Genomic DNA, 24796 nt, shown 5'->3' on the forward strand with positions numbered 1-24796 from the left:
CTGTGCCCCCCCGTTTCTCCGGTTGGCCGCTTTGGTCTGTTCTCACCGTGAAATCCTTAAGCATGAACTGCCTGTCATGCAGTCGTGCTATTATCTTATGTTGCCTAATAATGACCCTAACCTTTGAGGGGGGCATTTTTTTTGTCATTCCCTCTTCAACTATATTATGTACCGCTGGGGTAGAGTGCCCTGTGGTTAGCTGTTCACCTCTCTCTTCAGACTTCCATCCCTGCCTTTCACCCTCTCCTTGGACTTCAAAGAGATAAACTCTGTGAGTAGTCGCCCTTAGCTACCTGCTCACTTCCACCTGCACAAATTTACCTGCATTCTTTCCCTGTTCTCAGCTTGGCTGGTGACATCCTGCTTTCATCTGCCTCCCATCTGTGGGCTGCTGTGTGCCCAGCCATGTAAATCACATAAGTTTGCTTTCTCCTTGGCACATATCACAGTTCTGAGCATGTTGTATATCACTTAGTTCTCAAAATAACCCTGTAGGCTAAGTACACTGAACAGTCCTGTTTTTCATATATATATTTTTTTTTTTTTTTCAGATTTTATTTATTTATTTTTAGAAAGAGGGGAAGGGAAGGAAAAGGAGAGAAACATCGATGTGCAAAAGAAGCATCAATCAGTTGCCTCTCGCACGCCCCTGACCAGAGGGACCTGGCCCACAACCCAGGCATATGCTCTGACTAGGGCTGAACTGGTTTGCAGGATGACACCCAACCCCTTGAGCCACACCAGTCAGGGCAGACCTGTTTTATAGATAAGTAACTGAGCCACCCAGGGGCAGAAGGAGTTGCCCAAGACCCCAAAGATGGCAGGTGATTGGAGTGGGCCAAGAATCAGGCTCTCTGACCACACTCAGACCACACAACCTGTGCTTGTCACACCCACCAAGCCTGCAATGTCCACTGAGGGTGTAGGAGAGGACTGAGTGCCCTGTGAGCCCACAACCATGTTCTTACTCTGCAAAAGAAACCTACCTATACCTCCCCTGGGATGGTGTCTGCTGGACACTTACTGTCATACTCTTGAAGGCATCAAACCCACATAGGAAACGGTCCCCACATCTGTGTCTTCACCCTGGCCCTTCCTCTGAGTGTCAGACCTGTGTATCTACCTGCCCCTGGACATATTTTCCCACAAATGTCTCTGATGCCTCAAATTCAAGTGTCCAAAACTGACTCAAAACTAGGATACCTGGGTAAGCTTGGTGAGTTGTCTTAATGTCTGTCCTGGTTGTGATATTATACCACAATTTTACAAGATGTTAACCTTTGGGAAGAGGATGTAAAAGGTATGTGGGATCTTTCTTATAATTGTATGTGAATCTATAATTATCTCCAAATAAAAAGCTTAATTAAAACAAAAAGTTAATACAAACAAGCTGCATTCAGTCCCTTCACCCCCCTCCCCTGCTTGCTGTCTCTGTTCCGCATCTCAGCCCACGGCACCGAGGGAGCCCCTCTCTCCCTTCTGTCCAGTATCAGGTTGGTTACTGGTCTACCTGCCGCTTCTTTTGTTTCCTCCTCAGTCACTGCCCTGCTGGACTTGGCAGCCTCCTTTCAACTTGTCTTCCTGACACTCCCTGAGAGTATTTACGTATCTGATTTTTTTTGGCTAAAATCCTTCTGTGGCTTTTAATAATTTGTGATGAAAGACCAAACTCCGTAGATTGTCACTCTGGGTCGGAATCACTGGGCTGCTGGTTATAAATGCAGGCAGGCTTCTGGACCCCACTCTGGATTTACGGGGTTGATATCTCTGAATTTGAGCACCCTCTGGTGACCATTTTGTGCACTAGCATCTGAGGACCTCTGGCTCCTGCCTCCTTTCTTCTTCCTAGCCTCACTGCTGACCCTTCCTCCACCTTCCTGCTGGCTGCATAGTCTGGCATGTTACAGGCTGCTGTTTCAGTGTGTGGAACGCCTTGGTACCTTCCCCGAAGATGGGGCTAAAATGACCCCCTGCTTCTTTTCCTGTGTCTCATGACAAGTCAAAGCACTTATCACAATGCTGTCAGTATCCAAGGCTCCCTAACTCAGGAATGAGTCGCTTCAGGTAGGGACTCATTCCTGAAAGGTGCTTTCTCCTCACCTTTGTAGCCACAGGTCCCAGTAGGCATTTAATGCTAGCTGCAAAATACCCATGGTTATCTTGAGTTGTCACCCTGATCGCCAAGGGGCAGTAGCTGGTGTGATTGCTCAGTGAATAAAACCAGAGGTAAATGGCTAGTTCAAAATAACATAATTACTCATTCACACAGAAACAGATGCTCAGTATTAGCCAGTAAACAGTATTCTCCAGGTTAGAGAAAAACTTTTTAAGCATAAAGATTTCAATAACTTATTATATGCTAGCATTTCCACCCAGTGCCAGCAGCCCCCCGCCCGCCCCCCCCCCCCCCCCCCGCCTTCCCTGTAGAGGCCTGATTTTACTAACCAAACATTCAGCAAAACAGCGTTCTGGCCAGTGGGCTGACACCGAGGGTCCCATTGCACTGAGGGAGCGGTTTTCATTTGGGCTGCTCCTGATCCACACTGCCAATCAGCATGCTGATTTCCCCTTTCATGGCCCACTTGGACAGTGGCTGAGAAGCGGGTTTCAGGTTTTCTGTGAATCATTTGATAGGATACAACCAATTAACTTTTAGAAGCCTCTTATTGGGGAAGTTTCAAACACAGGCACATAAGAGAAGATTGTAATAAAGTTCTTTTACCCTTCACCCAGGTTTAACCATTAACTCCTAGCCACTCTGGTTTCTACCTCTTACCCTCCCCACTGCCCCCCGTTCTGTCCAAGTCATATCATTCTATAGTTGGTTACTGCTTATCAATGTAGAATAGTCTTTTACTTCATGAAGTACTTTACTAGTAGTAAAGTATTCTAAGGAAAAGTTTTTAAAAGTGATATAACAGCTTTAGTGAGGTATAATTCACTTGCTTTGTAATTCATGCAAAATGTACAATTTAGTTGATTTTAGTGTGTTCATAGACTTGTGAAACCATCACGTGTCAGAACATTTTTATCACCCTAAAAAGAAATCCTGTAGCCATTAGCAGTCATTCCCCACTTCCCTGCAGTCCCCTTCAGCTCTAGGCAGTAGCCTTATAGATTTGCCCATTTTGGACATTTCATATAAATGGAGTCATAAAATATTTGGTCCTTTGAAACTGGGTCCTTTCAGTTAGCATAATATTTTCAAGGTTCATCATGCTGTCGTGTGTTACTAGTTTGTTCCTTCTCACGACCGAAAGGTATTCCATTGTATGCATGTAACACATTTTATTTATTTGTTCATAATTTGTTGGGCATGGGGTTGCTTTTAGTTTTTGGCTATTATGAATTATGCTGCTACAAATGTTACTTCATAGATTTTTGTGTGAACCTATGTTTTCATTTTTCCTGTGTATATAACTAGTTGTGGAATTGATGGGTTATATGGTAACTCTGTTTAACCTTTTGAGGAACTGCCAAACTTTTCCACAGTGGCTACATATTTTACATTTCTCTCAGCAATGAATGAGGAATTCTATTGGGTTGGCCAAAAAGTTTGTTTGTTTTTGGTAAGATGGCTCTAGTAGTGCTTAGTTGTCTTTAACTTTATTCAAAACAATTTTTTAGACTACATTGTGACAGCTGTCATATTAGTGTGCATTAAAAAAAAACACTTGTCAAAATCGATGAATTTTTGATATAGAACTTCCAGCCAAGATGGAGCCGTAGGTAGGTATACTTTGCCTCCTTGCACAACCAAAAGAAGAAGAACAACAAATTTAAAAGACAAAAGATAACCAGAACTGCCAGAAAATCGAACTGTATGGAAGTCTAACAACCAAGGAGTTAAAGAGAAAACATTTATTCAGACTGGTAAGAGGGGTGAGACCAGGGTGGAGAAGATGCATGACAAGACAGCAGCTGGAGGATGGGGTGGGCGAGGCAGAGGGTGGTGGATTGGGCAGCCCCACATTTGCATCTGGATAAACTGAGAAGAACAGCTGGAGAGTGAGACCATGCAACCCAGGGCACCAATGTGGGGAAATAAAACCTCAAAATCTCTGGCAATAAAAACCTGCGGGGGTTGTGGTGGTAGGAGAAACTCCCAGCCTCACAGGAGAGTTCATTGGAGAGACCCACAGGATCCTAGAATGTACATAAATGCACCCACCCAAAATTACCAGAAGCCAAATTTGCTTGTGGGAAGTGGGGCAGGTGACTTAGGAGAATGTCCTAAGCCTAAGGCTCTGCCCCTTACTAGGTAACAAGTGCACTGAGACCAAAAAAAAAAAAAAAAAAAAAGGCCCAAATGCAAGAACAGCTCAAAGCTCCCAAAATAGAATTAAGTGACGAAGAGAAAGCCAACCTATCAGATGCAGAGTTCAAAACACTGGTAATCAGGATGCTCACAGAAATGGTTGAGTATGGTTGCAAAATGGAGGAAAAAGTGAAGGCTCTGAAAAGTGAAATGAAGAGAAATGTACAGGGAACTAGTAGTGATGGGAAGGAAACAAACTCAAATCAACAATTTTGAGCAGAAGGAAGACATAAACATTCAACTAGAGCAAAATGAAGAAACAAGAATTCAAAAAATGAGGAGAGGCTTCAGAACCTTCAGGACAACTTTAGACATTCCAACATCTGAAACGTAGGGGTGATGGACAGAGAAGAGGAAGAGCAAGAAATGGAAAAGTTATTTGAAAAAAATAGTGAAGGAGAGCTCCCCCAATCTGGTAAAGGAAATAGATTTCTAGGATTTCCAGGAAGCTAAGAGAGTTGCAAAGAAGCTGGACCCAAGGAAGCACACACCAAGGCACATCATAATTACATTACCTATCATTAAAGATAAGGAGAGAATCTTAGAAGCAGCAAGACAAAGAGAGAGTTACCTACAAAGGGGTTCCCATTAGACTCTCAGTTGATTTCTCAAAACAAACCTTGCAGGCAAGAAAGGACTGGAAAGAAGCATTCTAAGTCATGAAGGCAAGGATCTACATCCAAGATTGCTCTATCCAGCAAAGCTATCATGTTAGAATGGAAGAGCAGATAAAGTGCTTCTCAGATAAGGTCAAGTTAAAGGTGTTTATCATCACCAAAGCATTATTATACAAAATGTTAAAGGGACTTATTTAAGAAAAGGAAGGTCAAAAGCTATGATCAGTGCAATAGCAAAAAATACAAATCTATCAACAGTTGAATCTAAAAAACAAGCTAAGCAAACGAAGAACAGAGACAGAATCATGGATACAGAGAACGTTTTGATGGTTGCCAGATGGGCAGGGAGTGTGGGGGAATGAGTGAAGAGGTGAGGAGATTAAGAAGGACGAGTAGATCATTACAGAATAGCCATGGGGATGTACAGTACAGTTTAGGAAATAGAGAAGCCAAAGAATTTATGTGCGTGACCATGGACATGAACAATGGTGTGGGCGTGGCCTGAGGGAGTGGGAGGTGCTGAGTGGAGGAAGGCAGTGGGGGGAAAATTACTACAATTGTTAATAGCATAATCAATAAAAATAATTTAAAAAATCTATATATCCTGCAGTTTTGAGAAATGGGCTTTTCTCACTATGGAAAGGCTAAAACCTTTTATGGCAGGTGGTACATCCTCAGGGAGAATTTTCCCTGGTGGCTAATGGACGTAGGATTCTCCATTGAGGAGCATGTCATCTTAAAGTGCTGACTTAATCTTGAATTAACATGCTGTAGCGAGTGGACCACCTTACAGATGTGTTTTAGTCTCTGGACTTGGTGGGAGGTTTTAAAGACAACGATCACTGCTGTATTTATCTCACATGCAGGGGTGACCAACCTGCAGCCCACGGGCTGCATATGGCCCTCGAAGGCTATGAATGCGGCCCAACATAAAATTGTAAATTTACTTAAAACCATTTTTTTGCTCATCTGTTTATATTAGTGTTTGTGTATTTTAATCTGTGGCCCAAGACAACTGTTTTTCTTCCACTGTGGCCCAAAGAAGCCAAATGGTTGGGCACCCCTGAGTGAGTTCCCACTGGCTTTGATAACATGGAAAAATGTAGCCAGAAAATGAACCTTCACAAAATATATTTAAGTTTGTTAAAAAAATAATTGAAAATTCAGTACTTCCATGGCCCTTTGTAGCACACTGATTAGCAGGTGCTTGTAGGTGAGTTGGCTATAATAAACATTGTATTAGAGAGGAATTTGGTATTTTCCCTGTAGTGGGTTTTGAAACCTTAAAGTTGTGCAATGATGAATTTAAGCTAGAAAGAAAGATGTCTGTATGAAGATTTGAGAGGCAGAATAATTGGGAAGAACTTGATTAATAGTTATTCTTAGAGAAACTTGGGGAGCATTGATTCAAGTCCATGCTTAATGGTTGACTGGGTAAGGCATCATTTTATGGGGATAAAAGAGAGAGATGGAGAAAATTCTAATCTATCAGTTGGGTGGGGTGGGGGAGGGTGGGGGGAGAGAGAGAGATAGAGAATCCCCAGTACATGCTGGGGTGGTGTCCAGAGACCAGAGAAGGCTGCATGTTAGATGTGGCATTTGAATTGGGCCCAGAAAAGTTCTCACATGCGAGCACATGTGAGTAGAGAAGGTATTGTAGGTAGAGATTGCATCATATGCATAAGAGTCAGAAAGCAGCTTGAGCTAGTGGAGGACATAATGCTAGGTGGTAGGCAGTGTTTGAAGTGGTTTAATTCCTAGATAAGGAGTTTGGCCTTAATTCACTAAGGGTTGTTGATACTGGTTTGGAACCAGGGCACTGATGCGGATGCACATTTGCTGGTGCAGAGTAGTACTTTGGGCACTGGCTGCTCAGCTGGGGTAGAGCAGGGACTGACATCATTGGCAGCAGGTGCTGTCCTCACCAGTGAGGGCCTGACATTTAGTTTTCTTTCCCAAAACTTTTCATCCTGATAATGAGGATCTTAGCTGCTACTTATTGATCAATTTCTGTAGTGCATGCGTAGTGCTAAGTAACTCATCTTATAGTCACCTGATGTTTATATATTATTGATGTGTATTGTGAAGATGAGGAAAGGGAGAGTTAGCAGAGGTTAGAGCTGTTGCTCCAGGTCACATGGCTGAGTGGCAGAGCTGGGATTTGGATTCAGGGCCATCCTGTTCCCAAGCTCATTCTGCCAGGCCTGCTAAATGCAGTCTCTGTTGCTTCTCTGCTGTGTCGCACTACAGGACGCCTTCTGCTGGAGCCTCCGAGCCTCCTAGAATTGGCTTGCTCTGTGTGTGCTCCCCAGGGGGCGAGGGCTGCCCCTCCTCTGCTGAGCTCCCATCCTCTTACTAATACTGCTGGTATTCCAGGCCCAGGGGGCTCATTTAAGGTAACCTGGCCCACTTCTTCCCGTTGTGTTTTCATGTTCCAGAGTGGGGCATCTCACACCTGTTTGTGTACTTCTGGGCTAGCTGCGTTGCCTTGGGTGAGCCCACAGTGCCTGGGCCTGTGAAGTGGCGGGGGTGAACTGCAGGACTTCTGAACCCCTTCTGTTTTGGGGGTTAGGCATTAACAGAGAAGGAATAGTGGCTATTGGATTTTTGGATGTGAGGGAGAGCATTGTTAAAAGGACCAGGGCTCAGTCCTGACCCCTCTCTCAGTAACATTCATACTCATAAACTTCCTGCAAATGTGGCTTCATAGACCTTGGGTTCTCTTGGTCATCCAGGAGCTGCAGATGTGTCCACATGCTCCAAGTGCTGGAATTTAGAACTGCTTCATTTTCAGAGTAGCCTCCTTGGTCGCTTTCTGCATCTTTTTACCTTTGAATCCCGTCCTGCCACCCAGCTTCCCTATGATTGTTACTTAGTCCTGTTTTCCTTTAGCACCTGGAAACTCGGCCTCCCACTCGAGACCAATGAAATCAGAATCTTGCAGGTGGGGCTGAAGGCACTGGCATTTGATAAAAGCCCCCCTTGTGGAGGGGAAGGGGTTACATTCGGGGCTGAGACCACCGCCCGTCTTTGCCACTGCTCTCTGCCCTGTTGCTCCCTGCAGTGACCAGTAAGCACGAGAGGGCAGCAAATCCTAATACTGGGTTGGCCAAAAAGGTTTTTTTTTTTTTTCTTTCTTTCTTTTTTTTTTTTCTGTAAAATGGCTCTAGTAGCACTTCATTGTCTTGAACTTCATTTGAAACAATTTTGTTAGCTTGTATTGTGACAGCTCTCATATCAGTGTGTATTTAAAAAAACTTATCAAAATCGGTGAACTTTTGTGTAGCCATTTTAATATTGAAGGTGGAAGAAAATACGCAACATTTTGGGCATATTGTGCTTTATTATTTCAAGAAAGGTAAAAACACAGCTGAAATGCAAGAAAAGATTTGTGCAGTGTATGGAGAAGGTGCTGTGACTGATCAAATGTTGTCAAAGTGGTTTGTGAAGTTTCGTGCTGGAGATTTCTTGCTGGATGATGCTCCCTGGTCGGATAGACCAGTTGAAGGTGATAGTGATCAAATCGAGACATTATAAGAACAATCAGTGTTATACCATGTGGGAGATTGCTGACATACTCAAAATACCCAAATATATAAAGTTACTGGTGAAAATGAAAAATATGTCTCTTATTTTACTGAGAAAACCATACGGACTTTTTGGCCAACCTAGTATTTTCAAGGAGCACAGTGTTAGTGGACATTTGTTTTCTGTTTTAATTTCTAATGAAAATTCTGTGTACGTCCTAATTTTTTATACTAGTCCACTCTAGACTGTCTTATGTCCCAGACCTGTGAATCTGTCTGCTTGATACAGTCTGTCAGCTGAGTATAGTTCAAATTAAAATACGCTACTAAGAGGACTGTGTTTGAATTCCACGTGAGTTCCAAAAGGAGTGGAGATTGTGGAACAGTTATGTTCAGCAAGTTTTTTAAAAGACATGTATATGTTTGTATCAACAGTCAAGTGCACATAAAGACTAAAAGGTTATATATTAAAATATTTAATGATTATGAGAGATGAGGCCACAGATTTTTTGTTTTCATACTTGCATGACACATTTTCTATAGTGACCATATATTTCTTCTACATTAAAAAAACCTTAAAAAGAAAATATACTCTTGACAAAGTAGGGGTGTGTGAACGTGTGCATTATTTTTAGCTCTTGAGACTAAAATATTCTGTGGGGATATTGAGAATAGTACCATACTGAGAGTGAGCTAATAGCAAGGCCTGGCACTCAAACTAGGATTTGGATCCTCGTTATTTTTGTTTTTGCTCATTATAGCTAAGCTAAACGCACCTCATTGGATGGTTGGCATTTTGTTTGCTGAACAAGTATCATGAGACTATTAGTCCATATCAGGGGCACCAGAAAATGATGACATTGATAATTTACTCCTCTGTTTTTAATTCCAGTGGGTTCGTTTTAATGATAATATCTGTTATTGGTGGTGAATGTTGACCTAGCATCTGTTCATCTTTCTGCATTGGCTTATTATTAGAGTTTAACATGTGCATATGAATTTGAATTTTAAATAAGATACAATTAGAATAAGTGGTTTAAACCACAACTTAACAGTAGTTATCTCTGGGTACTGTTTTGAAATAATTTTAACAGTATTCAACAAGGAAAAGCAAAGTGCTCGATCCCTAACAGATGTTTAGTGTCTACTTATACTTTTGTCAAAATAGCTTCCCTTAAAATAAGGTAGAAGTGCCTGCTGCCAAATAATAGGAAAACAGCATCGCGTGGTAATGTTTCAATAAGATGGTTTCTTCTGAAATGCTGTTTGGCTAATCCTTGGGGAAATTTGGCTGTGAGCATGCAGTTATTACATTTTTATCCACAGAATGGGCTAAAGTTGGCATCTCATCCCTCATGGTTGCCAGAGGCAACACACTGATTAAATTTGTGCCCCTGTGGCAGACGTTTTTGAATAATTTCAGTGATTTTTTATGCTGCTGTTTCTGTTTCCTTCACAGCCCCCTGCCTGTTGTTGCTCAGCACTCCTGCTGATGGCATTCTGAGGTGCCTTGGGTCGGTGGGGGTAGTGGGGCGGCTGGTTGTCTCAGGGGGCAGCTGCTCTGCGTCCCGGCCGCTCACGGGCTGGCCCCCCTTGAATGCCAGTCCACTCACAGACTGTCAGTCACAGAACAGATCTTAATTAGGCATGTTTGAGGCTTGACTTGGACCCTGAAAACATACTCTCAGAGAGCCGCACTTGGGGGATTTTGAATTCTTTTGGTATAGGCTTAAGCTGGCTTGAAGTGCTCACCTCCACTGTTCTGTTTCCTGCCTGTGCCTTTGATATTCTTGTTATGCCAACTGTTGTTTAACGTGGAGGATCCCCTGATGCACTTAATTTGAGTGTAGCTGCCTTCTCCTGGGTAAGGGGTTGCAGAGCAGGGAGGAGAGCTGCCTTCTCCACTCAGAGTTGGCCAGATCCCTGCAGGCTCTGGAGGGCAGGCCATGGCACACTGGTGTGTTGCTTAAGGGCTTTGGGGTGGACAAGCCTTTCTGAACAGAGCTTACACGTGCAGAAGCCTTTTTTATGTCATTTGTTTCGTAAGTCCATCCTTACGATAATCAGAAAGGGGGAGAAACAGTGAATTCTTACACTATTTCTTTAAAACATGCAGAGTGGACACAAATATCTACCAGATATCTTCGAGAGCAATTGGCCAAGATTTCCGACTTTTACCACATGGCTTCCAGCACGGGCGACGGCCCCGTCCCGGTGCCGCCCGATGTGGAGCAAGCCCTGAAGCAGTGGGAGTACAACGCAAAGCTGGCCTTCCACATGTTCCAGGTAACCTTGACCAGACAGTCTCTGTAGCATTCTCTGAAGAAGAGAGCCAGGTCCTTATGGTTTAGTTTTCTGGGGGTTAAATTGTATCTCTGCATTTAAAGGAAGCAATCTGACATTTCTCACATCGAATTAGATTGAAAGCAACACCTTTGCCCCGAGTCGATGGCGTCTTATTACACATATTGATCTCCAGCTTTAATAATGTCAGCTCTTTTAATGCACTACTAAATATAATCCTCTTCAGCCTTTTATTTTGCAAAAATTAGATGTATTCATTCAAAAAGCTTTGTGCTGTTGTCTCATAGTAGATACCCTATAGAGTTTAGTTATTCCAAAGCTAGGTCATTTTAATTTGGTTAAACTGCGGTTTACAATGCAGTTGAGGGAGGCATGCAAGGGCATTGAGGCATGACTGAACTGCCATCCAGACAAGCTGATATAAGTCATATTGACCAGAAGAGGGCGTGTGTGCTGTGATTTGCTTCAATGTTGACTCCTCGCAAGGAGGAAGTGAGTGTATTCAGCTGAAACTGTATTGCTAGCATATAGACTTTCATTCCCCGCTACCTTGACTAAAGAGGAGGGGATTCGAAAGAATGTGTGGCTTCTAAATTTTCCCCTTAGAACTTTAATTATAATTTCCAGCTTGTGATTTTTTTCCTAAGAGCTCAAAGTAGGAAAAAGCATGGTTCTTTTGAGCAGGAGCATTGTTAAAGTCAGTGAACGCAACTCTTTACAAACCCTTGCTCCACTTATTAGTGGACTACTTCAGTGCCAGCTCTGAGCTTTTATGACTTTTATTGAGCTGAGGATTTAGTCTGCATCTTTTAAACAGTATCTCTTATCATACTTACTATCTTTTGAAGGATTTCTTTATGTATTAGGACATTGAAATCAGTATGTCTTTTACAGGAAGCAGTTAGGCCATAAACTGATTGGAATCTAATTGGAACATTAATATTACAATTTAAAAGTATATTATATTTTTGAATTGCCATGTTCTGAAATGTGAAACTGACCCTCGTATGTACATGTGCAGACAGCCCCGTGCAGAAACAAAGGCGTGGGTGTGGAGCCCAGGCCTCTTGTGGGTGGGCTGTGGTGTAACCATTGGTAGTCGTGCTTATGAAGGTCCTTTTTTTTTTTTGAATGTTGCATTCCCCATCTCTTATACCTTAGTGCAGTATTCCATTTTATTAATTTCTTTATTAAGTTCAAGTTCACTTTACTGGTTTTAAAATTTCAAATTACATTTTTTCTGTGACTAACCCTTTAACTCTTTTTGACTTACAGTATTTAAAAAATTAGAAATTAGCAACAGTAACTATCTTGGTATCACGCCAATGTGGTGCCTTTGTAATCTTATAAATTCTGTAATTTATCACTACAGTATTTTGTATAAATTGTTGGGAACAGTGGTCGTGGACCACCGGTAATACACAGATCTGTAAAAGTTGCCAGGAACAAAGTAGGAGTTCATATTAATTACTGAGGCTGTTACCCTAGTGACCGTGAAAGTGTGTGTCTTTCCCAGAAAAAATAGCTTTCTGTTTCCACCTTGAAGTTGCTTTCATAATGTGAATCGTAATACAGAATTATACTATGGCATCAAATATGATGTGCAGGGGCTGTCATAAAGTAGTGTGTGCACTTGTATGTACATATGTGGAGGCAGTAGATGAAAAATGTTAGGAGTGCTTATGTCTGGGGTCTGTATCACCCCTATGGGACGTTTTGGAAATTTGTAGGTATGTTATCAGTTTTTAGTAGTTATACTGGAATATTTATACATTATAGTATTTTATTATAAAGTCCTTTTATTTCTTTATATTATAGTTAGTTATACCATTATATTTTTAAGGATATATTTTACAAGTAGGTTATAGTGTCTGAGTTTTGCTTTAGTGTAGAGAAGACTAGTAAGGGGCATTGGATATGATGGGGTTGTCAGCTTCTGGTGAAGATAATGATTTCACGGGTGCTTCTGTTCTTTATAATTGTCACCACTGGCCAGGTTTCCTCCTGTGAGTATGAGCTCATACACCTCTGCAGTCAGCCAGGGGCTCTCTCTGTGCCTTGGGGGTCTTTTGAATTTTCTTTTTTGTAAAAACTAAAATTTTTAAAAAATTTAGAATGAAGCAGATTACCAAAAAACCAAAAACAACAATAACAAAATAACCAAACCAACCATATAAAATAATATTAGTTCTTTTTGTTTAGAATTTGGGCTGTGATTAATGAGTTTTACAGCAACAAAAACAATAATAGTAGAATTATGCTTAAGCATAAGAATAATAGTGCTTCTTGCTTTAATATTATTAATGTAATTTTTCTGTGTTCATTTAAGGAAGGAATGCTAGAAAAACACGAATATTTGACATGGATCTTGGATGTTTTAGAAAAGATCAGACCAATGGATGATGATCTTCTTAAACTGTTGTTACCACTAATGCTGCAGGTACAGTGCATATAACCACGAGCCAGTTGATTTTATGGACAAGAAATGAATCTGATAGGAATGGTTAAGTAAGTAGAGATGGAAGAGGAAAAAATTTCATTTTGAAACAGAATGCAAAAGTATCTTGACGCTACAATACATGAAGTGACAAGAGTCTTCCTAAGTTTTAGCAGCCATTTGTAACGGCCACGGTCATAGTTTGATCTGCCTGTCCTTGTTGAGCATCCTTACCCACATCCATTTCTCCTGCCACGGAGCTTAGCAAACAGCCCTTCAAGTACTGTGTCCTTGTTCACACAGATTCCTGTGAAAACAAAACAGATCATCTCTTTTTAAGGTTACAGAGGATCCTTTACATTTGTTTGATATTTTTTGAGCCACTGGGGATGGGAACTTCCTATTTTAATGATTGGCTTAAAGTCTGTTAAAATTTAGGTTATGTGGATGGAATTTATTTAAAACATTTATCTTGGAAAGGCAGTGCATGTATTTGATTATTCAAACACTGCACAAAAGCATGTGATGGAAAGTACTACCATTTCTCACCCTAGTGCAGTCTGTCAGAGACTGTGCTGCGCCCCCGTCCTGTGCCCCCTCCCTGAGAGGTGCTGTTGTTGCGGCCGCTGCCAGCCAGGTGTGGCTGTCAAACTGTTGTGCCGTGACGAGTACAGATTGGGATGTGTCCTTAGAGACAAATACACACCAAATTTCAGACTTAATGCAGAAACAAGAGCATGTACAATGTCTCAGTACTTCTTGTTTTGATTACATGTTGAAATGATAACATTTTGGCTATATGAGGATAAATAAAATATATTATACTTTTAATTTTATGTTTGTTTTTTAAATGGCTAAAAAAATTAAAATTACATATATGGCTTACATTATGTTTCTGTTGGACAGCACTGGCCTATACAGTACCTTTGAAGGTTTTTTTTTTTTTTTAATTAAAAGAATGTGTGTATTAAGACAGTTATTTCACCAGTCATGATTGGAGTCTGGTGTCCTTGTGCTTCTCAGTATTCAGATGAGTTTGTTCAGTCGGCCTACCTGTCTCGTCGTCTTGCCTACTTTTGTGCCCGGCGTCTCGCCTTGCTGCTGAGTGATAGCCCCAGCCTCCTTGCTGCCCACTCGCCCCACATGATGATAGGACCAAACAGCTCAAGCATCGGGGCCCCTAGCCCTGGCACCCCTGGCCCTGGCGTGAGCCCCGTGCAGCTGGCCTTCTCAGACTTCCTTTCTTGTGCACAGCATGGCCCGCTGGTGTATGGACTGAGTTGTATGTTGCAGGTAAGTCCTGGAACCTGGTTACTTTATGTTAAATTTCCATGTCAGAAATAACTGTAGTGGGAATCACATCCTCAGTTTTCACATTACAGCTCTAGTTTTTTCCTTAACCAAGAAATTAATAGATGGGAATTTCGTGTTTTATTACCTGTGTTAAATCAGGCTAAGAGAAAATTAGTTGCTTTAGCCTCGAAGAAAGTTCCTATAGTTGTTCTTTGTTAGAGTCGTTAGTAGTTCAGTGATTAAAAATCCTTGAGGGTGTCGCAGGTTCCATTCCCAGTCAGGGTACATGTCTGGGTTGCAGGCCATGACCCCCAGCAACCGCACATTGATGTTTCTCTCTCTCTCTCTCTCTCTCTCTTTCTCTCTGCCTTCCCTCTCTAAAAATAAATAAATAAAATAAAATGAAAAATCCTTGAGGGAATCCATAGAGTCAGTCACATGCATTGCTATTCTTCTGCAAGATCAGCTTCTTCATACAACATTCTTTAGCTTTCTCAGTTCACATCTTGAGCTGGTTGCCACTTCCAAACAATTTATCGCACTGTTCATGCGAAAAGCATTACTATTGGTGCAGTTCGTGACTGTCCAGTAGCGTGCTGGCTGCTGGGCTGACAGCAGGGAATGAGATGCAGCCCTGCCCTGGGGAGCTCACAGGTTAGTGTTAAGGTCACATTACTTGGGCTCTTTGCTAAGAGGCTTAGAGATAGCCCTTGCCATGAAGACATGGTGGAGTTTACTGCTTTCTCAGGAAGACAGACTTACAAATGGGCAATTTTTGTAGACTTTGATAAGGGCTTCCAGGGGGATGTACAGGGAGCTAAGGGAAGTGAGAAGTAGAATTTCTGGTGCCACCTAGAATGCAGGGAAGCTTTCTGAAGGACGTAGTCCTGATTGGCGCTTACAATATGAGGTAAAAAGAAAAGGTGTAGAGTCTTCCTGGCAGAGCTGACAGCATGGGCAGGGGCCCAGAGGGCTGACCAGTCCTCTTGTGTGTAGGTTGGTGTTAGCAGAACACAGAGCATAAAGTCTATTGGTGGTGAGGGCACGGAAGACCCCGTGTGCCTTCTGGTTGGGGTGTGGTTGAAGGATCTTATGCATGGAAGTGACATGGTCAGCTGTGTGGATTAGTTAGATTGTTTTAACCACAGTAGCGGGATGATATGTGGAAGTGGGGAGGTAGTGGGGAGAGAGACAAGGTGAAGAAGTAAGTTTTAAGAGTCTAGGTAAGTTCAGTTTTGGCCTATTTTTACCCCTTAGGATCTCCAAGCGGACATTTTCGAGAGATGTTAGATGTCTCATCCTGAAGATTAGGGCAAACAACTGGCGAATGTGTGGATTTGATTCATTCATGGCCATTTAGCTGGTCAGAAGTCTGGGCAGGGGGCGGGTGCCTCAGGAATCAGCAGTGAGAGAGGACTTGGGGACCTGACAGGTGTGAGGGTGAGAAGCTGCCGAGGGAACTACACAGGGAAGTCTGGCCAGACCGGGGAGAGAGTGGGGAGAGAGCATTATTATAGAAACAGACGACGAGAGGTATGGACAGTACTGTTAGTTGGTTATTTTAATAGCATTTATTATGTTCTAGGCACTGTTCTAAGTTGTAACACATATTAAGTTACTAGTGTTGTTTTTGTAACACTAATAATCAAATGGTGGAATTCAAACCCAAACTGCCTGGGTCCAGAGTCCACACTCTTAATAACCACATGAAGCTGCTTCTTGAGGTACCGCAGGAAGTTTCAGTAAGTAGTTAGTAGTGGGCAGTGGGCAGTGCCCAGTGGATTGGGGAAGTTTGGTAAGAAGGTGGCCGAACTTGTCTTTGACAGTATGGTGGTGTCATTGATGATCAGTTGGATGTCGGGTGAAAAGTCAGATTAAGGTGGGTTCACCAGTGATGCAGAATGAAGGGGAGAGATAGAATCATTGCTGAGTGAATGGAGATTTTTTTTTTTTTTTAATTTACTTCTGATGGGCAGATTTGAACCTATTTCTAAGCTAAGGGTAGACCAGTAGAGAGAGAATCGAGAACAGGAGCTGAGGGGTGTTTGATAAACTAGTGTCCTGGCTGTGGGAAGCTTTGGAATTAAACACACAGGGAAACGCTCCCTTGTGGACGGGAGACGAGCACCCCTGTGGTCACAGACGGCAGGAAGTGGGTAGGGATGTGTGCCTGTGGAGACAGCTGCGCCAGAGGTTCAGAGACTTAACGGTCTTCCCATCTGCCATCTAGGTTCCACAAACATGCCTCCTAAAATCTAGTATTTTTATTTTTAAACTCACTTTCTATAAAAAGGAAATGGTGCGTTTATTCTCTAAGCTGTCTTTGTTTGCTGTTGAGTGGCACAATCACATAATGGCGAAGACATATACTTTAAAATCATTTCAGACCTGATTTTAGCCTCTGCTCTCCCTGTTGGTAACTTTGACCTTCCTTGAAGCTCTGTTTCCCCAAGTGTACAGGGGGGATGATGACAGTTCTTGTTACCTGAGAGGGTTAAGGTTATGAGGACAGAAAGCTTTTTCAGGGCAGGGTTTGGCACAGAGTAAATGTTTAACTAAACGTGAGTTATACTATTTAATTTGCATTTAGGAGGCAGTGTGATTAGCATGGTGGTTCCAAGCATGTGTGCTGCAGTCAGTTTGGGCCTGCTTGTGGTCCTTCTGTCTCATCGTCCTCTCTTGTGGAGTGGGGAAGTAACAGCACCTGCTGTGGTGTTTGTGATGTGGGGGCTTGTTGTGACTCGCACGTAAGGTGGTCCCAGAAGACGTGGCGTGCAGGCTGGTCGAGTAGAACTGGCCTGTAAGGGTCACAGCCAGGGTGGACGAGCTACAGTCTGTGGGCCAGGTGCAGCCCACCGGTCACGATGGGCTTTATTTCGTCAACGAGTTATTAAAGCTAAAAAAGAGGAATATGTGACAGAAACTGGAGATGAATGGAAAAATCTTAAAACATTTACTATCTGGTTTTTTATAGAAAAAATGTGCCAACCGCTAATTCAGATTACTCCCTGCCCAGCATTTATGAAGCTACTTGCTGTACTATTATTTGAAATAGTAAAAAATATATATATTCTTTTTTAGAGTTCATACCCTTAGAAGTTACATATTTAATTCAATCTCATTTTTTTAAATTTCATGAAAAAAATTGTTTTAAGTGATGATTACTTCATTTTTATTATTTCCTTGGTTTCCTGTATTAGATAATTTCTCAGTAGTTATACTTCTTCCCTTTCAAATAAATAATTCTTAGTTTTGTCTTATCAATGAAAAATTGTGGAGTAAAATATTTATTTTATTTTAAACTCACTGGTAAGAAACTGTAAAAGTCATGGCAAGACATCATTTTTACTGTGAGCTATTGTTACACTTTTTCTTTTCTCTAACTCTGTGGATTTTCCTGGTTTGTTTTCAGACTGTCACTCTCTGTTGCCCAAGTGCCTTGGTGTGGAATTATTCCACAAATGACAATAAGAGTGCAAACCCTGGCTCACCGCTGGATCTGCTGCAGGTGGCTCCCTCCAGTCTCCCCATGCCGGGTGGGAACACAGCTTTCAATCAGCAGGTAGATCTTCTGTTGTGGTTTGATGAGGATTCTCATTTAGTGTTGTTATTATCATCTATTTTAATCCTCACTTGATGATATGCTTATCGATGTAGAGAGGGGAAGGGGAGGAGAGAGAGGGAGAGAATCAGCGACGTGAGAAACATCTACTGGTTGCCTCTCGCAGGCACCCTGACTTGGACCAAACCCATAACCCAGGCATGTGGCCTGGCTGGGAATTGAACCCATGACCTTTTTGTCTTACGGGATGATGCTCTGACCAACTGAGCCGCACTGGCCAGGGCAGGGGTTCTCATTCTTGAGAGGTATCAGGGCATCATGAGTCAAGTGGGTTTTAACATTTCACGTGCTGGGTGACATTCCCAGCTCTTCCCCACCTCTCTCTCTGGGTGGCCTTGAGAAATATTTAGCCCCTCGAACCACCACAGAAGTCCATGTTGCTTCCTTCCTACTGGGCAATTTTGGCAAAGAGTTCTGCCATCCAGACAATAATTATAGTGATGGTTCTATATGACCACAACTCGCAGTAGTAGTAGTCTGTGATATTTAGTAATTATCATGTGTTTTTATTATTGCTGGGTTACTTGGTTCAAAGACATAAAGAAACTTTAACCAAAGAATGGTGACTAATATTTAGAATAAGGTCCCTGCTTTTTTGCCAAGCCGTATAAATTAATGAATTGTGGCTGGTTGCTTTCATACATAGAACGGCTCAAAGGTCATATTTGGAACTTTTACCTTTCCATATGATGTCCTAAAAGATTTTCACTTGCAAAGAATTTTGCAAGCATTTATTTTTGTGAGCATTTATCATTGAAAACTTTCATTGAATCGCCAACTGTAAATCTTAAAATGCACTCTTGGGCCACAGGCTGAATTTCCCGCAAAGCAGTCAAGTTTGTAGCCCACCGTAGGGTGCTCTGCTCGTGCGGAAGAGCCTGACATGACTTAGACAGCCACTGTGGCTTTCCAAGCACAAGGTAATTAGAAGTGACTATTTTTCAGGTTCGGGCAAGGATCTACGAGGTAGAACAGCAGATAAAACAAAGAGGCCGTGCCGTGGAAGTTCGGTGGTCTTTCGACAAGTGCCAAGAGTCAACAGCAGGTACAGAGCACAACAGAGTGCTTTTGAATGTGGGGCTTTTTATGTTTTGCTTCTGATTCTTGAAAATCCATCCACATGTTGAATAAGGGTGCTTTTTGACAAAGCCATCTCGTAAATTTTGAGGATGTTCTTTAGTCTATGCCCTGAAGATCCTGGCTGGCATGTCAGGCTTGGTTTTGTTGGCAATTCTTCTATGCTGAGAATGGTTTCTTAAAAGTCTTTTTTGTACCGCATAATAATGAGTTTTGCACTGTGCTGCTTTGGTTTCATTTGGCCTCTGTAACGGCTCGCTGCACTCCCACGTCCAGGCGTGACCATCAGCCGGGCTCTGCACACGTTGGAAGTGCTGGACCGACACTGCTTTGACCGGACCGATTCCAGCAACTCCATGGAGACGCTCTACCATAAGATTTTCTGGGCACACCAAAACAAGGATAACCAAGAGGTAGTTGTTTTTCTCACCTTTTATTAGCATTTTCTCTTATTTTTCATTCAGTAAATTTTGCTAAAGCCTTTTCTATGAAGTGTTATATCTTATAAAGGGATCTTCACCCTGAAGTCATTTTTTTGTAGGACTGAAATGTCCCACTGTTATAAAGGCAGAATATCCATTGTGCTGGTCTACCTATGTATATTGATTGGAAAGACTTTTCTTTGTTGTTTTATTATTTCCCATCATTTCAGGTTTAGCGGAATATTCTTCACCTGGTAATTGGACTTGATGTAGTGGTTTTGTTTAACTAAGGAGGAATAGATTTAGCACATCAAAAAGCAGTGAATGAATACTTGTGGTGTTGGTCATTGAAAAAGCTGTAGACAATGTGTTATTCAAAATCCTCCAGAGAAACAGAACCAATAGGGAAAAATTATGTATGTGTATATTTACATAGGAGTGAGAGTATGTACAGTCATTTGATGCATAATGGTGTTTCAGTGACTGATGGATAGCATCTGTGATGGTGGTCCCATAGATTCTAAAGGATCTAAAAAATTCGTATTGCCTAGTGACACTGTAGCATCATAACGTAATGCAGTGTGTTCCTCATACATTTGTGGTGATGCAGGTGCGAACAAACTTGCTGTGCTGCCTGTTGTGTGAAATGCACCACATAGTACTTGACAGTGATAATAAAATGACTGCGTTACTGGTTTGTGTACTTACTTTACATTTTATTGTCATTTTACAGTGTACTCTTTCTGCTTATTAAAAAAAGTTTGCTGTGAAACAGTGTGCAGTATTACCTGGTACATCTTGTGTTTGCCATGTCTGATTGCATCGTTTCTCCTGTGCTCGCTTTAATCTCACATTGTTTTGTATGGTAACATGCTGTACAGGCTTGTAGCGTAGGAGCAACAGGCTGTACTGTATAGCTGTGTGTGTAGTAGGTTATACCCTCTAGGTTTGTGTAAGTGCCCTCTGTGATGTTTGCACAACCACAAAATTGCCTACTGACCCATTTTTCAGATCGTATCCTAGTCCTTAAGTGGTATATAACTGTATTTTAAGGAATTGGCTCACGTGATTATGGGGGCTGGCAAACCTGAAATGTGCAGGGCAGGCCAGCAGGTTGGGGACCCAGGGAAGAGTGGACGTGGCAGCGCGAGTCTGAGGCAGACTTCCTTCCTCCCGGCGGAGCCCTGTAATTTCTCTTAAGGCCTTTAACTGTTTGAATGAGGCCAGTCCAGATTATGGAGGATGGTGTGCTTTACTGAGTCTACTGATTTAAATGTTATTTACATTAAAAAGAAAAAGAAAAGCCTTTACAACAACATCTAAATTAATTTAAACAAAAAATTAGCCAGCTAACTTGACACATAGAATTAAACATCACACGCAATTTTTATCATATGCTTTCCTAGCAATAGATTGTTTCATTATTGAACTTATCTATAAACATAGAATTTTTATTTTTTTAACTCTTTTTTGGGGAGAAATAAAGAGTTTGTGTTTTTTCACAATGGAAAGTGCCTCAGCATGTGGTAGGCCCCAGGAATGCAGGGGTAAGTTTTAAGACATGGTGTCCACCTTCAAGGAATACTTTAGTTAACTGATTATAGTCTTTGAGAATGCGTATATGGAAAGAAGAGATAAAACAGAAACAACCACCACAAACCTTTTGCTATCCTGCATTTATGTGAACTTAATGTGAAACTTTTTCAGATTATCTTTTTCTGGAATATTTGTGAGTTGGCACTGTGCTTCTCAAAGACAAGGCTCAAGGCCATTGATGCCAAGGAGGACATCAGAGTTGAGATATACAGACTGTAATTTCTAATTTATGTGCATCCTGATGATAAAAGGAGATGATATCAGGGGAGCATCCTGATGATAAAAGGAGATGGTATCAGGGGAGCATCCTGATGATAAAAGGAGATGATATCAGGAGAGCATCCTGATGATAAAAGTCTACATCATTCTCTGCTTATTGACACAGAATAGAGTGTTACTGTGTTCTTTTGGGGTGGACACCTGAAAGTCAGTCTTTTTGAAATAAAGACTTTCTTGAATAACAGGCTTCAAGAGTACTAAGTACTTAAGAGTACTAAGATTTTTAATACATAGAAGTGAGCTTGTCTGGAAGGAAAGTAGGGCTACCTGAGATTGCAGGTGTGCTTTTGGATTGCTGGCCTGCTTGTGCTGAGTGTTGAGTAAAGGCTACGTTGTTCCCTCGTGAGACTATTGCCTGGCCCATACAAACTGCTTCAGTTTTGTGGTTAGCAGGGTTGTATAATATAACTTTCTAGTGAATGAAATGGGCAACTTCAGAATTATATGCCTCATTCACCTGTAGAGAATGTTATTCACAGGCACTCTAAAGAGAAGATCATGAGTATCTTATCCAGGGCAGAAATTATGTTTGATGTTTTTGAATAAAATTATATTATCAGGTGGACTCAAGCAGCTGTCTCCAATGTGCAAGAAGAAATGATGAGAACTTCTATTTAGATTACATTTTAAAACAACCTTATGCTTTAAGCATTTCTAAATTTTATAATGAACATAATTGTTATGGTGCATCAGTATAGAAATAAAAAATATGTGTATAGCGAAAATATTTACTTAACAAAAGTATTGAGCTGTATGTGAGAAATGTTGGGAGATCCACTCTAAGCTTCCTCTGCACGGAGGGACTGCACCCACAAAGTGGGAGGCACATACCACTAGAGGGCGACATGTGCTCAGTGCTGGTCCTGCGTGCTGCAGTCACAAATGCACTTGCCTGGAAGGACAGCAGTGTTGCCCAGTTGCCCATTTAGGAGTGATTATTGCATGTTGACTCAACTCTGGGAGGATGTGATGTGAATGAGTGGTTCTTTGTGGTTACCGTGCTATTTTGTGAGTAAGACCGAAACTGCATTGTAACCTGTAGTTCAGACTGGTCACCTTTCTTAATAATTGGAAAGAATAACTGGATAGAGCCTTCTGAAATATTTAACATTAATTTCTTTTTACAACATGGCACTGGTATCTACTTGTGTGTGTGTATCAGGGTATGTATGTATATGGGTGCAAGTGACAGTGTTTCATCTCTGTGTTGACTCTTCACAGTGTTTGCTGTTTTCTTCTGAGTCACTCGATGTGCCTCTGGAATTCGTGTATGAGCTGCAAAGCTGTGTTGACTCTGCTCAGCTCTGTGACCTTGGGCAGGTTGCTGCTGGGCTCTGTGCCTTAGTGCCCTTGCTTGTTAATGGGCACAGAGCACTTGACCTGTCTATCTCTAAGGAGACACTAGCACTTTCAGAATTGTGAAGCACTGTGTAAATATGTTTCAAATTGTTATTGGCAAACAATAACATTATTAGGGTTGTATCAGAAGAACCAGTGTAGTATTATATTGGAAGTTACAGTTCTCCAATAAAGAGGAGTTATGTAATGTGGTATGGTTAGTATTCAGAAACACATCTCGCTTCTTTAAAATGGACTGCCCCTTTTTGGTTTTGTAATTTGATAGGAACTTAGGCAACATGATAGATAACAGAAAACGTCCAGGTACTGCAGTTGCAGTGAGTTTCAGGTTTGCTTTAGCTAAAGTCGTGTTTAGGTGTGTCTGCGCCCTGGATTGCATGTCCTCTTTACTCAGATGTGTTTGGGAACTTCGAACTTCACGCTTCTCGATTCCTTTTTCTCTGGAACTGCTAAGGGGAAATACTGTCCTCTGCGTTGACTTGTGGGGAGCAGGGAGAACAGCTAGCCAGACGGGACGAGGGGTCAGAGGTTCAGATTTGTGTTATGTAAGGTCTCAGTGTTTGGCGAAAGCCCATTGGAAACAGTGATGCACGGGGTGAAGGGATGAAGGGCTTTGGTCCTGCTCTTGGTGGGACTGCTGTCATAAGAATGAGAGTAGCAGCTGACACTGTGCCCACAATGGGGTGTGACAGGCTGTGGCATGCTTTCACTCCTTCCACATGAAATGCATTGTTTCTGTGCCCTCCCCTTCCTTTCCTTCCTGCTGCCCTCAGGTCCTGAGCTACTGCTTCTGTGTCAGGGCTTGGGTACTAGTTCAAGTAAGGGAGTGAAGATGCAAATCTCAAAACCCTTCATGTTTACTTATTCTAGGTCTGTGCCACTTGAGTTTCTGTTCCCTGGAGGGTGGGGTGTGGAAATGTGCTTAGCACAGAGCTTGTCACACAGCCGCCAGATCGGTGCTGTGAGCTGGTAGTGGGCTGCTGTGTACAGGCTGCCGGGAGGGTGGGACTGTGGTGACCATGGACATGACTTTTAGGAACAGGGCAACGTCCCTCGGATTCTATTTGGGATTGCAGACCCACTGTTGCCTGATCCAGCATTTCAAGAGAACTTGGGTACCATGATTTGTATGTTGACTTTTTCAGTCTCACAAGACTCTGCTGGCCAGGCCGCATGTCTGGTGGTTGGTCAGGTTTGCTCAGATGCCTATCACTCTCCAACTCTGAGTATGTGCTTTATACAGCATTTACTCATCTACTTGTCTGTTTAGTGTTTTAGAACCATTTCTACTCCTGATGATGGGAGCAGAGAAGCCCGGCATCCATGTGAGGGAGTTACTGTGTGGGTTGTGGGGACCTCGTGGCTCCAAACCCTGACTGAGTCCGTCACTTGTGGCCTCACCTCTGAGCAGCAGGATGAAGGGGAGGCCCCTCACCCCTCTAGAACCCTTGGGCCACTTCCTTCCTCTTGGCTTCTCTCCTTGTTGATGGTGGGCGTGAGGGGAGAAGCAGCTGCATCTCCGGGTGCCTGGGGATGTGGGTAGAAGGGAAAGTGTAAAGGTGGCAGGAAGAGCTGCCTTTTCACTTCTCTCTCTGGTGTCCCAGGAAGCAAACTTCGTCCTGAGTCACGAGAAGGACGCACCAGCTGCACTGGACGGGACTGGTCAGAACAGCTGCAGCCTGTGCATTTCCCCTTTCCCTGCTAGTAAACAAAAGCATCTCACGCCAGAACCCTGGAAACGCATGTGTTTGGTGTTTGATGCTTAGAATATTCATGAAGCATTCTTTGAACAACTGTGGTGAGCGCATACTGATGATCAGACTGGCAGCCTGAAGTCCAGAGCATGTGCCTGGTTCACATGCTGGCCTCCAGGGCCAGAGCACGTCTGTGTCAGTGTGGCTGATGCACCACCTGAGTATCGTGACCTAAATTAAAAGACAGAATC

At 42.4% G+C, this 24796-nt stretch overlaps 1 protein-coding gene across 1 annotated transcript in view; it reads left to right on the plus strand.

Moving 5' to 3' along the window:
* MED12L (mediator complex subunit 12L) overlaps positions 1-24796 on the plus strand; it is a 317972-nt gene that overhangs the window by 60320 nt on the left and 232856 nt on the right. The window contains 6 exon segments of the mRNA XM_036017911.1: positions 10579-10748; positions 13096-13206; positions 14227-14496; positions 17909-18058; positions 19064-19163; positions 19472-19608. Of these exon segments, the coding sequence (XP_035873804.1) occupies positions 10579-10748; positions 13096-13206; positions 14227-14496; positions 17909-18058; positions 19064-19163; positions 19472-19608 (938 nt within the window).

This window comes from Phyllostomus discolor, chromosome 2 (genome assembly GCF_004126475.2).
Source record: "Phyllostomus discolor isolate MPI-MPIP mPhyDis1 chromosome 2, mPhyDis1.pri.v3, whole genome shotgun sequence".
Taxonomy (NCBI): domain Eukaryota; kingdom Metazoa; phylum Chordata; class Mammalia; order Chiroptera; family Phyllostomidae; genus Phyllostomus; species Phyllostomus discolor.